The sequence below is a fragment of the Arabidopsis lyrata genome, assembly GCF_000004255.2.
Source record: "Arabidopsis lyrata subsp. lyrata unplaced genomic scaffold ARALYscaffold_3, whole genome shotgun sequence".
NCBI classification, from domain to species: Eukaryota; Viridiplantae; Streptophyta; class Magnoliopsida; order Brassicales; family Brassicaceae; genus Arabidopsis; species Arabidopsis lyrata.
In genome coordinates this window covers 3778349-3792152 of record NW_003302553.1, presented here as the reverse complement: position 1 = coordinate 3792152, position 13804 = coordinate 3778349, and the positions used below count along the sequence as shown (strand labels likewise).

The 13804-nt window shown below is 38.5% G+C and overlaps 4 protein-coding genes across 4 annotated transcripts; 2 read left to right on the top strand and 2 right to left on the bottom strand.

Moving 5' to 3' along the window:
* Positions 1 to 264: 264 nt before the first annotated feature.
* On the bottom strand, positions 265 to 1887 carry LOC9320808 (protein GPR107). Its single transcript, XM_021031806.1, has one exon. It carries the CDS (start codon positions 1804 to 1806, stop codon positions 481 to 483), a length of 1326 nt encoding a protein of 441 aa, XP_020887465.1. The 5' UTR covers positions 1807 to 1887; the 3' UTR covers positions 265 to 480.
* A 1355-nt stretch (positions 1888 to 3242) lies between these two features.
* On the top strand, positions 3243 to 7849 carry LOC9320807 (phosphatidate phosphatase PAH1). The gene is made up of 11 exons (XM_002884695.2): positions 3243 to 3574; positions 3839 to 5320; positions 5397 to 5995; positions 6089 to 6162; positions 6257 to 6341; positions 6549 to 6635; positions 6808 to 6880; positions 6983 to 7026; positions 7128 to 7256; positions 7338 to 7439; positions 7523 to 7849. The coding sequence occupies exons 2-11, from the start codon at positions 3940 to 3942 to the stop codon at positions 7574 to 7576; spliced, it is 2628 nt and encodes an 875-aa protein (XP_002884741.1). The 5' UTR covers positions 3243 to 3574; positions 3839 to 3939; the 3' UTR covers positions 7577 to 7849.
* A 395-nt stretch (positions 7850 to 8244) lies between these two features.
* LOC110230016 (ankyrin repeat-containing protein ITN1) lies at positions 8245 to 10990 on the bottom strand. Its single transcript, XM_021031571.1, has 4 exons — positions 10585 to 10990; positions 9841 to 10392; positions 9338 to 9747; positions 8245 to 9243 (listed from the first exon to the last, which is right to left on the bottom strand). The coding sequence occupies exons 1-4, from the start codon at positions 10604 to 10606 to the stop codon at positions 8404 to 8406; spliced, it is 1824 nt and encodes a 607-aa protein (XP_020887230.1). The 5' UTR covers positions 10607 to 10990; the 3' UTR covers positions 8245 to 8403.
* Positions 10991 to 11258: 268 nt separating this feature from the next.
* LOC9318690 (putative pectate lyase 21) lies at positions 11259 to 13768 on the top strand. The gene is made up of 5 exons (XM_021031786.1): positions 11259 to 11707; positions 12253 to 12604; positions 12783 to 12993; positions 13089 to 13157; positions 13248 to 13768. The coding sequence occupies exons 1-5, from the start codon at positions 11464 to 11466 to the stop codon at positions 13482 to 13484; spliced, it is 1113 nt and encodes a 370-aa protein (XP_020887445.1). The 5' UTR covers positions 11259 to 11463; the 3' UTR covers positions 13485 to 13768.
* Positions 13769 to 13804: the final 36 nt, after the last annotated feature.

The window sequence follows — 13804 nt, the reverse complement described above, 5'->3', positions numbered from 1 at the left end:
GAGGACACGGTTGAGGCTGTTCAAGCATCACCAGGCATGGACGAGGAGTTTCTATTAGATGCTTGTGATCTGATTGAAGATGAATAAAACCAATGCAGAAACTTTCTTGGCTTTAGATGTGAAACTACGCAAGAAATGGTTATTCTGGAAACTCCAGCCTCAAGTAACTAAGGATTATGAGCTGTAAACATACAAGTTTGAAGATAAATAGAAGTTCATTGCCTTATAGTCTTAGTATCGAACTAGAGAGTCGGGTAAAGCAGATTCGGGTAAGCGATAATACATGTATTATTAAACAGCAGAGGCACTGATCTTCTTCTTACTAGCAAATAAGTCTTAGGACAAACAAGCTTTTACGATATAAGAGAAAAATACACAGTTAATCCCTTTTGCAAGTAAACTACTTATGAGTAAAGAAAAAGAAAACAAAAAGCAAATGTCATCACAGCTTATACAGTCAGTGAAAGTCCTTGATCTGTTTCAGAGTTCAAAATCATCCTCCTTCAAGGCCAGCTCTGCGGCTTCTTCTTCTTCTTCATCTAAAACGAAATACTCATTCTTCTCGACCGGCCTGAACATATAGAACATCAACATGTAAAACGCCAGACTTGCAATCTCCTCAGCTGCATTACTCACCCACCGATACTTATAAGCTGCGATTGTCTTCAGTGCAAACACTACAATCCTCGTAAAGTACAAATACCCGATGACAACAATGTAGAATTGTCTAAACAGAGTCAATTTCGCCAAGTTCCTAGCCGCTTTCCCATCGGTTTTTGAAGTCTCTCTTAGCGAACGAATCGACCAAACAATAGGAAATAAGATTGCACAACAACAAACTATATCTACAAGCAAGAATATCTGATTCCAAGTAACCCAGTCTTTAATAAAAGGTCCAGTCTCTCCAATCACAACGGAAGCAATGTTGGCGAGAACCTGAAGTGGGACAACAACCATCAACACATTCTTCTCTTTCTCTTGTAAGAACGGCTTCAAGAAGGACCAGCCAGTTCCAATCAACACAATGACAGTGAAGAGAAGAACAACACGAATAAACTGGAAAATGTAGAATAAGACATCCCAGCCGTGAGGAGTACCGGTGACTTTCACGTAGTGCTTATCCTCGGCGGCACAGATCAGATTCAAAGCCTTCATAAGAAGCAGAGCCGCCATGAGAACGTGGATCCTATGAACAACACGTTTATTGACCCAACAAGCATAACCCCAGAGACCAAGGAAAGCTAAGTAGCCGAGGGAGAAGAAGAAATACAATCCGGGTAATCGGGTTGACCCGGCAGGGAGGTAATCCTTAGACCCGTTCGGGTCTAAATTGTACATCTCCGTTCGAACCTTCATCGAAATTTTGGTTTCCGGTACGCAATTCACGAAGAAGAGAGAGTATTCGTTCGGAGAAATCACCGGGTACAAGTGCTCGTATTTGGAACCAGGAGGAGAAGAGAGATCTTTTAATGTGAAGAGATGGAGGACGTAATTGGAATCGAGTACACAGAAGTTAGGGTTTTGCTCGATCTCTAAGACTACCTGGAGAAGCGATTCCTCGGACATAAGGAAGAACCCTAGCCTCGACGGATCTGGGATCGGAACAGACGAAGAAGATACTACTGATACAGAGGAAACAGAGACGCTAACATGACCGGACTGAGTGAATCCGAACTTTTCGAAGAGAATCATCGGCCTAGAATCGTCGGAAATTGTGAGAGACTTGATCTCCGCCGCCGTAGGAGTGATGAAACTTGCGGTGAAGAGTAGGAGGACGACGAAGAGGGGTAGTCTCGTCATTTTCATGCCGTAACAGTAGAGTTGAGAAACGATGCTTCTCGTGCTTTTTTGATTTGGTTTTAAGCTTTGCTTGATGAAGAAACGAGAATGGCGTTTTGACCCGATTTAAAGCTGCGGAGATAAAACGACGCCGTCTTTTCATACGGAAATTAATGGCTGATTTGAGCCGAATTTAAACAAAGCCTATTGGGCCTAATAAGAGTTGTTTTTTTTTTTTTTTTTTTGCTAAAGTGGGTAAATATCATATAAAATGAAAAAGTTTGGAATTACATATGCAATACCTAAGGTTTAGTTTCTTGGCAAAAATTGGGATAAAAAACAAGGAAGTAAACAAAGAAAAAACAGATCTTCAAAGTAGGAGCATTATATGAGCCATAGACTCATAAGATTACGGAACTTTCGTCGGTGCCTCCAAGCATTTATAGAATTGATGACTTCCCTATTGATGATCATGAAGGCCGCAACAGGTGCAATGTGATTCGAATTGTGCAACATGTTATTCCTCTGCTTCCAGGTTGCGTAAACAACGGCTTGATAAGAGTTGTACTAAGATGTCAAAACTTATTAACAAGAAAGAGAAACGGTTGGTAACAGTACTTTGGCAAGAGAATGTGTAAAACGTGAGGTGGTGCACCTGTCTTCTTCCACACATGACACATCTGTAGCAATTTAATATTCCGCTAAAGAGTACTACAAATACTACCAAAATGCCTGAACTGTTCATATTAAAATATTACTGTTGCTGTTATATATTATACTATATGCGAAAAAGGTCTTAGCGGAAAAAAAGAAAAGGTCTTAGCGTATTAAAAAAATTTATGGGAGCGACCAACGTGAACCGGTAACATTAATGGAAAATGATTTGACTTGGAAGAAAACGAGTTAGGTGAGAACGTAGTAACATAGGACACTTGTGAACGATGCTTATTAGACACTTCTAAAACATTTATAAAGAGTGATTGATTAAGCGCGATAAATTGGCTAACTAAAGAAACAAATTGTTTTAAAAATTGATTTTGCGTATAGACAAAGAATATACCACATATGCTATTATGTGGATGAGTGGATCACTAATATTCCCACGAGTCCACGACTATCCGTATTCTTTTTCCTCTATTTTAAGAACTTTATTTCATATACTAATTTCACTTATGCCTTAACCAAAACTGAAAACTATATATATATATACAAAAAAAACTATTTTACCATTTATCAAGAAGTGAAAAATTAGATTTAAACAAAAAAAAGGGTGGAAATTAATTTTTGGAGTAAAAAAAATATGAATTGAGCATTTTGTTTTCATTTGCTTAAAATCGAGCATATTCTTTCGCAGGTTTAATAAGGAAATACCAAAAGTATCCTCTAAGAGAAGCAGTAATTACGACAAAAGTGCAAAAGACCCTTCTCGTAATTCTCCCTCCTCCCTACACAGACAGACTCATCATCATCTTATATAAGCAATTACACAGTCTCTTTAGTCATGGCGGATTTAATGTGTTCTGGTTATCCAAAACAACCATCTTTTTCCTCTTTCTTGTAAATTTCTCCCACCGGTAAAATTACAATCGTCGAAGCAAACACAAATCCTTTTGACTTTCATTCCGAGAATCTTTTTTATCCCCGAGACAAAAATGATAGAATAGGATATAATCATTCATAGAAATCTTATTTCATTTTCCATAGAAGAATCTCGATTTTCTGAGCAACCGGATTCGTCGTTTCTTCTGCGGTGTTTTGATTTTCTCGGATTCTCCGCTCAAAGTTCCTAATCTGTGTGAGTTGAATTCGAAATTTTTTCTATTTTAGATTTTCTGACTCTGAGATTTGTAAATGTTTGGTTCTAGTTTCTTCGTGTGCTATCATCGTATCTCGTTGTATCTTTCCAACAATTTCAAAGCTGTTTGATTTTTCTTGTTTGGTGGGTTAGTTCAGAAACTGTTAAATACGAATGGGTTTTTGATATTTGATTGATTTGATTTTTCTGTTATTGTGTTCTCTAATTTTGGCTTGTTGTTGGGTTGGTTTGTTTCACCTGCAGGCTGGGATTGACCTGTCTAGAAAACTAAACTCTCAAGTTTCTAGATTTTTGTATATGATTAGGACAGTAAAAGTTGAAGACTTTCTCAAAGATTTGATGAAATGACGACTTTGGTTGGAAGAGTTGGGAATTTGATTTCTCAAGGCGTTTACTCTGTCGCTACACCATTTCATCCATTTGGTGGTGCTATTGATGTCATCGTTGTTCAACAACAAGATGGTTCTTTCCGTAGCACGCCTTGGTATGTTAGGTTTGGTAAGTTCCAAGGTGTTCTCAAAGGCGCTGAGAAGTTTGTCAAGATATCTGTAAATGGTACCGAAGCCGATTTCCACATGTATCTTGATAATTCTGGTGAAGCATACTTCATCAGGGAAGTTGATCCTGCTAATAATGACACCAACAGTTTGATTTCCGGGTCTGAGAATAACAATGGTAACGTGGGTTATCGACTTGAGCACAGTTTATCGGACTCTGGTGCTGGAGAACTACGAGAGGGTTTCGAATCTTTGAATCGGCTTGAGAGGACAGAGTCTGATTGTAATAGGAGGTTTTATGATTTTCAGGATGATCCGCCTTCTCCAACCTCAGAATACGGAAGTGCTCGATTTGACAATCTAAATGTGGAAAGTTATGGGGATTCTCAAGGCTCAGATTCTGAAGTGGTTTTGGTCAGTATTGATGGACATATACTAACAGCTCCTGTGTCAGCGGCAGAGCAGGAGGCTGAGAATTTGCGGTTAAATACTCCTCAGTTTCATTTGGCCCCTGGTGATGGGACTGAGTTTTGTGAAGGTAATACTGAGTTTGCTTCGTCAGAGACTCCGTGGGATACTGAATATATCGCCAAAGTGGAGGAGTCATCTGATACTGCTAATATCGTATCTGAAATATTAGATACCACGAATGATGAGCGTAATGATTTAGATTCCCATGATAATGCCGAAAAAGATTCTCATGATGCTGAAAGAGATATTCTTGGGAGCTGTCTGGAGCAGTCAGAGACTGGTGAGAATGCCAAGTCCGGGGAACCAGGTTCTACTTTTGAGGATCTGAATCTAAAAGAAGGTGACTTTCCACTTAGCACCATCACGGAAAATGATAGAAGTGAAGATGAAGTGACTATTGAAACAGTAGATACTCTTGTTGATAGTTTTGAATCTTCTACAACCCCAGTAACAGCAGAAGAAATGAAAACAACTGAGGAATCCAGAATATCCGTCGATTTTAATGCTGATTCAGAATGTAAGGATGAACAGCCAAGAACATCTGCAGAAACTGCCATCTTGATTAACAACCAGGAAGGCGGGATTATAGAATCGGAAGATCAGAATTCTGAGAGAGTCTCTATAGATTCAACGAGGGAAGAAGTTGAGCAACTGACTCCATCTAAACCAACTGATAAGGATAACGAGAATGGTACGACTGTAGTTTCAGTGGATGCGACTTCTAGTGTCGACTTAGGAAAACCCGATACAGTTCAGAGTAAGGAACTCAATTTTTGTTGGTCTGAACTATGATTAGTAGCTGCGTTGTTTTTAACAGTGGTTTAACTTTACAGGATATGAGCTATCACTTTGCAAGGATGAGCTTCGTCAGGGTATGGGACTTAGCGCAGCTGCTGAAGTCTTTGATGCGCATCGGATCTCCATGGAAGAATATATAAATTCGGCAACATCAATTCTTGAAAGTGAAAATCTGGTTGTTAGGATTAGAGAAACGTATATGCCATGGACGAAAGCTGCTCGGATTGTTCTTGGGAAAGCTGTGTTTGATCTAGACTTAGATATCCAGCCAGATGATGTGATTTCTGTGGAGGAAAATGAATCGCCTAAACCCAAGGATGATGAAACTACAATAACTCCTTCTTCATCTGGAAGAAGATGGACACTCTGGCCGATTCCTTTTCGAAGGGTTAAAACAGTTGAGCATACAGGAAGTAACTCCTCAAGCGAAGAAGATCTGTTTGTTGATTCTGAACCTGGCTTACAGAACTCACCGGAAACACAATCAACCACAGAGAGTCGCCATGAGTCTCCGCGTAGACAACTTGTGAGAACTAATGTCCCTACCAATGAACAAATCGCATCTCTGAATCTGAAAGATGGTCAGAATATGATAACTTTTAGTTTCTCAACAAGAGTTCTTGGAACACAGCAGGTTTGTTGATGGTTACATTAGTTGAAAGTTTGAAAGCATACCGGGGGAAACTATTCTAACTTAAGTTCTTAAATACTCTTTCGTTGTTGTTAGGTCGATGCACATATTTACCGGTGGAGATGGGACACCAAGATAGTGATCTCAGATGTTGATGGAACTATAACTAAGTACAGCTTGGATCCTTACTGTAACTGAAATGTTTTCATATTAGATTCATAGTATCTTGACTTATGCCAATGTGATGATCTGTATGTTTTGCAGATCTGATGTGTTAGGTCAGTTCATGCCCTTCATTGGAAAGGACTGGACACAATCCGGTGTAGCTAAGCTTTTTTCTGCCATAAAGGTAAATGTTCAAGGTTTAACTGAATTTCGCTTCTATAATATACTGTGCACTTGATGTTGGAAAAACATGAGATCCACTGTTGCCTATATAATATACAATTTATTTAAGTGGTTGTTTCTTCAATTGATAAACAGTTTGTATATCTTAAATTTGTACCTTGTAAGTATGGATCTCACTTTATGATTTACATTGCTTTGGATTTTTCAGGAGAATGGATATCAGTTGCTGTTTTTGAGCGCTCGTGCCATCGTTCAGGCATATCTAACGAGAAGTTTCTTAAATAATCTGAAGCAAGTAAGAGTGATATCTTTTTACCTGTGAATTGGCACCTAATCCATATATAATCTTAATTAATAACAGAAGCTTATGGAGCTGAAATGATGATGTGTGAGGCTATCTATATAGAGCCTGTTGTTATGATATCTCTCTGCTACTTATGGAATCCTGTTTTCTTACTGGCTTGCAGGACGGAAAAGCTCTGCCAAATGGCCCTGTGGTCATTTCTCCAGATGGCCTATTTCCAGCATTGTACCGTGAAGGTTAATCTTTATACCCTTCGAGATTCATTTGCATTACGCCTTTTTCATTCAATAGTATATATCTCTTATTTTTTTCTTATAAATTTAATAACTGCTTTGCAGTGATAAGAAGAGCACCTCATGAATTCAAGATCGCATGTTTGGAGGTAAAGTTTTTCTCTTTTTTTTTTTTTTTCCTGGAAACTAATAGAGAACACTTAAAACCAGCGGCTTAGATATGAACAACTTTTACAATTGTAATGTGCAGGATATCAGGAAACTTTTCCCAACAGATTACAACCCGTTCTACGCTGGATTTGGAAACAGAGACACAGATGAGCTGAGTTACAGAAAACTCGGAATCCCAAAGGGAAAGATATTCATAATCAACCCAAAGGTACTCACAATCTCCTAGAATCTGACATGCATGGTTGTTTCTTCACGTGTATTGAGTGAGAGACTCTCTTTAAAATGGTAGGGAGAAGTGGCAACAGGACATCGCATAGATGTCAAGAAGTCTTACACTTCACTTCATACTCTTGTCAACGACATGTTTCCTCCAACTTCACTTGTTGAGCAGGTATATAGAGTTATAATCTTTTAGCAAACATAATGTAAAGTGGATTCGTCTATGGTTTCAAATGTTTGCGTACACATTCACAGGAAGATTATAACCCATGGAACTTCTGGAAACTACCGATAGAAGAGGTTGATTGAAGAAATCATGTTACGATACGAGAAACTAAAACGAGGTGCCGATGTGTCGGGCCATGGCTGCGGAATCTCCATTATTGGACTTTGTAAGCTTATTCTATGACTTTGTAGACAGGAAAGAGCTGGAACATGTAAACAAGAAAGAGCTGGAGCTTGTCTCTACTGCGTAATGTCTCATGTAGGAGTTAACACAATAGGGAAAGAATGCTATATAAGCTGTGACAATGTTCTCTGTACGAGACCTTATTTTCTTTATATTTTCCTCTTTTGCATACACAGAAAATAAAAGCTAAAAATAATCTTTATATTTGGATATAAATAATCAGGTAGTATAATAAAGTGTTCTTGAATGGAAAAAAAATGCATCGAAAAAACTTAATATAGAAGTTTACAATATTAATATGACTCACGAATCACTTCCCAATTCTTCTTGGACTTGATCCTAGCTTCTCTTCACTTCTAGTATTGGTTTGACTAAAAGTTTACTTTTTATTCAATTTAATTGATTCAAATATGTAAACTGATGGATTTAGATTACAGATGCATGTCTGGAGTCTGGAATCGGAAAAGCAAGTAGTTAACTTCAAAGAGTTCATATACAATAAGCAGCTAACAAAAACTAGTTCGCTACTAGTACTATATCGCTATGTTATATTGTTAGGTCATTTATCAAGAAAAACTTGTTTTCAAATTTCCTTGTGTATAAAGTAAGACATAGTTCGACTTTTTTTCTTCGGCCAAAAAAATATATATAACACTATACTTACATAGATCAAGAAAAAAAAAAAAAAAAACAAATACGAATTTCCATGGATTATCATCATCATCGATCAGATTGCGTAAATTGGATTAACTTCCGATTCAGTCTCGGACGGATTCGTATGATGCCACGAACTCGTTCCATTTCTAGCAAATTTCTTCTTCTCCTTCTTCCTTACTTTCCTCGTCCTCTTCGATTTCACCACATAATATGTCATTATACTCAAAATTCCGGCCATCGTCACAGTTCCTATGACCGTTACCACAACGGCCGCGTATCTGTTTCTCCGACCAACCACAATGTACGATGAGGAAATGAATGCCACGGTGGTGCAAACAGAGGCGAGCCACATCAGCTTATTTATTACTTCCACCACACGTCTCTCCGTTTTAGTCTCTCCCCTTACAAGCGTGATTTGCACGACAACTACTGCTAATGAAGTGAATAGCGCGATCGCGTTGAATATAAAGAATATCTTGAAAGATGTTGCGTGGACCATCACGGCCACTCCGTGGTCGTCTTCACCTCCTGGAACCGTGAAAATGGCTGCAAATGCAACCGTGGCAAAGAGAACTGCCACTACGGTTACTGAGTTGGTCGCATTGTTGATTCCAGCTCTGTGGAGTTTCCTTAGCTCCTTGGCTATCCCGTCGACGTTTTTGTTGGTTTTTCGGGTTTGTTCCAGCTGAGTGTGGACGTCTTTCTTGATCTCGGTCACGGTTTTTCTCAGCTCGTCTCTTGGCTGGTTTAGTTCGTTGGCTTTGAGTGCTCCGCAACGCGATAATATCTCTTTGATCTCTGCGGTTTCCTCTGAATGAGTGAGTCCTTCAGCGATGTCGTATGCAGTTTTATGGTCTCTTGTTAGCGCATTCACGTTTGTATCTGGAAGTTGTAACAGCTCATTCACAATCTGTGAATCAAAACAAGAATTCAAGAATCAGGAATCAAGTTTCAACAATCAAGAATCAAACCGAAATTTCAATAAAGCGTGAATCAATCATTACCTCTGCTCTTTTCTTTCGTGTAGCAATATGCAACACGGTGTTACCGAATTTATCAGGAAGCATGACAATAGCCGGATCAGCTCGAAGGAGCAACCTTACGACTTGTGAGCTAACTCCTTTCACAGCCATATGCAAAGACGTTTGGCCTTTCTTGTCTGTTCGTCTTGCTAACTGCGGATCTTTATCGAGCAACGTTCTTACAATATCTACATGACCTTGACGCGCAGCAAGGTGAAGTGCGTTTTTTCCATTCGATCTTGAAATCTCAAGCAAGCTTGAGTCTTTGGCAAGCAATTCGTTAACTACTTCAGAATGCCCTCGTGTTGCAGCTGACACAAGTGGGGTTGCGTTTGATTGAGCTACTGTTTTACTCAGTTGAGGTTCATGCTCAAGCAATAACTGGACAATAGCTGCAATAAAAAGAAGCTCACATGCGGTTAGAAAGAAAGATATGCAAATCCTTTGCTTCAAAAAGGTTTTGATTTACATCGATCAAAACTTACATCGATGGCCTTGACTACAAGCAATGTGTAAAGCATCAAATCCAGAAAGATTCTTCTGCATAAGAGATTCTGTGGTCGTGTATCGCAACAATTCCTTGACAACATCTATGTTTCCTTTCTCTGCTGCTGTAAAAAGCGGTGTCTCCCCCAACTCATTCACCTCGTTTACCACCGATGTCATTATTTGAGCTACTTCCTCATCGAAATCAGCTCCGGTAATGGTACCCGTAATCTGAGAATCAATGTCACTAAGAATCTGCTTAACAGCAGCCAGGTCTCCTCTTTGAGCAGCTAGGTGAAGCTCGGTGTCGTTGTGGCGGCCGGTGACTTGTTTCACATACTTCTTCTTCCCCGTTGGATCAAACCTTTTCCCCGAATTCGAAAGTCCCAAGGACTTGCTCGAATTCGACACCATTAAAGCCTTGCCAGAATTGGACAGAACCAGAGTCTTCCTTGGGGTTGGAGTTGGCGACAGGTCCGCTACAGTACTCCCTGTAGGACTCGCTGGATCCGTCGCCAAACCCTTCTCCATATCTGGTTCCAGTTCCTTCTCTGAGAGAGTGAGATTGATTACACAATGTTTGTTTGTATATCACGTAAACAACAAACCCATTGAAGAAATACCAAAAAAAAACACCATAAGAGATATTTCAAGACTAACCCTAATATCACACGTTTTCTAATTCCGCAACGGATTTTCCTAACGATTCGAGTCAGAAATCTAAAACGAAGGAGTCATTGTACCTTCTTCGATTCTGGATCCCATTTTGAGAGATTAAAAAAACAGAGGAATTTCAAAGCGGGATCATGATATTGAAAGAACAGACGATTCTCCGATTGGAGAAAGATGAATAAGCCGTTAGAGCCGTCGACTTCGGCGGCCACCGGTACCTTCAGTGTCACGTCAAGGGTTTGCGATCTGATTATTGAAGGAGAAGCAGCTTAATTACCTTTTTTGGGGTGTAATTTGGGTTGTCTTTTCTTCTTCTTCATCTTCTTCAGTTAGGGATGTTTCACACGTCAGCATTTCATTCCGATTTAAATTCACAGAATATATGTAATGTTCAAAATACGGTTTAGGAAATACTGAAATTGGAAAGAAATTTGGTTAGTTAAACAAATGATGGGCTTCATTTTTGTGTTGGGCTTCATTGGAAAACTATTTGTAAATCGTTTTTAAGCGTTTAGCAACATTTCTTAAACTTTTATAATATTTTTGGAATTTTTTTTAAAATTCCTTTTAAAACTAAGCTAAATTTGGTTTTTTTTTTTAAATTCCTTTTAAAACTAAGCTAAATGGTGATATAAAAAGGTAAATTAAAATAAAATATCTACAAAAGGCAAAGAATCTTATCTATACAAATATCATGCGAAAATATCTCTAAATTTAAAGTTGTCTTAACAAAAATCCCCCCAGCATTTGATTTAAATAAATAAATAAAAATATAAATCTACTGTCGGCAGCAACACCAAAAGAAAAAAAAGAACAAAAAAGGATTATTATCGCACAGTTCCAACAAAAGCTATCATCAATGGTTCAGTTGAAACAAAGAGCAATTATATCCCAAAAATACAAAACTGAAACTGTCCGAAATTAAATTCAACATTTGTTATAAATTAGCTATGGGAAACTTACATGGCCTTCACAGATCCCATCACGGCGGTTCTAATTTTCCCGGTGAATCCCCCAATTCACCTTTCCCACCACCATATACATCAGCTCCGCCATTCGATCACCACATGACGGTGGGACCTTATTGCCACGTAGACTCCAGCCTCCGCTCTCTCGCTGGTAAGGCTGAGGGTTTCGGCCGCGCCGCCGTTGGTGGTCTAAATGGTCCGATTTGCCACGTCACTTCTTTAGCTGGTAAAATTCAAAAGTCCCCTCTTTTCCTTCATTTATTCCTCAAATTCTTGGATTAACATGATTTTTCTATTTAATTTAAAGTTCTCAATTTTGTTACTCCATATAGAAACAAAATTATGATCAAGTGATATTCTCAGCCAATTACCCCAAATAGGAACAAAACTTCAAAAGTAATTTAACAAAAAAAAATCTTAAAAAGTAAACGTAATTTATTTTTGTGGGGTAAAAGTAAGTTTATTAACCATTTGTTGATTGATTCTATGTTTGTATTGAACCATTTATCTGGATTCTGAATTTTGCTTCATATATCTTAAGAAAAAGTGGTGACTGATAGCCTAAACCATGTTCAAATTGTTAATGTAAGGTGAAATTATCATTAGATCTAATAAGCTGCTTCATTTTTTAAAGATTCTTGCTAATTTACGCCAAAGTAATTCCAATATCCACCATTTTGATGTCTAGACGTTGGGTCGGTTTAGCCAAATTTGGACATCTTTGGTTTAAAATTCATATTAAAATTGAGTGGCAGTACGATTTATGTGCAGACGAGGGTCCAGGATCGTTGCGAGAGGCTTGTAAGAGGCCAGAACCGTTATGGATTGTGTTCGATGTATCGGGAACGATCAATCTGTCTTCGTTTGTGAGTGTATCATCGCACACAACGGTGGACGGAAGAGGACAAAAGGTGAAGATAACGGGAAAAGGGTTAAGGCTAAAAGAGTGTGAAAACGTTATAATCTGCAATCTTGAATTTGAAGGCGGTGTGGGACCAGACGCAGACGCAATTCAGATCAAACCAAAATCACACAACATTTGGATTGATCGGTGTAGTCTCAAGAATTACTATGATGGTTTGATCGATATCACACGAGAAAGCACTGACATTACTGTCTCAAGGTTTGTCTCTTAAATCTTATATGGTACAAAGTAACTTAAGTAACCCATTTATTGTTTGATTCTATGTTGTAATGAAAAGATATTCTAAGAATAGTTTTAAAACATGAAATTATTTACAGATACATATTATATGACTATCTATTGTGTTGATTTTTTTTTATGTTTTTACATATATCAGATGCCATTTCATGAACCACAACAAGACGATGTTAATAGGAGCGGACACAAGTCACGTTACGGACCGATGCATAAGAGTTACGATACATCACTGTTTTTTCGACGGCACACGTCAGCGACACCCTCGCGTTCGCTTCGCAAAAGTCCATCTCTTCAATAACTACACTCGTCATTGGGCCATTTACGCTGTCGGTGCCGGTGTAGAATCTCAGGTCCGTAATCGGAAGATAACATATATGAACCTATATTTACGATTTTGCCATCATCTAAGTTCATATGATTCATACATTTTATGTTGTTTTGATAGATATATTCTCAGTGCAACATATATGAAGCTAGTGAAAAGAAAACTGTCTTTAAGTACATCACTGAGAAGGTAATCTCCTTTGTATATTCTTTAGGTTCTTAAATCATTTTCTTTATAATATTATAGTTAACGTAACGTTTTATTGGATTTGGTGATTAGGCGGCGGATAAAGAGAAACCCGGAGCTGGGTTCGTACGGTCAGAAGGGGATTTGTTGTTGAACGGAGCCAAGTCGTGTCTTAGCCAGGGCGGAGAGCGGTATGTGTTCTCTCCGACCCAACACTATTCCGAATGGACTGTCGAATCTCCAACCGAGATACTCAAGAACTATCTGAAACACTCGACCGGATGGCAGAACATTCCGCTCCCACTAGACCAACCTCCTACCACCGGTTAACTATTGTTAATGGAAGTGAATTAAATGGATCACTTTTGGCAGTACCAAAATTATATCCCAGTAGTTTCTCCCGCTTCCACTTAGACAAACAATGATATATCGAATTTGATAGGAATAGGATTGTCGAATTTTTCCAATTCAAAGTTGAGATTTTAGTTTCAACTAATAAAATAAGCCTATATAGAAAAAAAAAAAAAAAGTTAATGTATATTTTGAGCTTATGTGCGCATGTATGGATTATCTTTAATTAGATGAATAACAAGTCTGTGGTGGTTGGCTCGGTCCCTCTAAAAAGGTTGAAAATTGAATCCCTAGTTTGA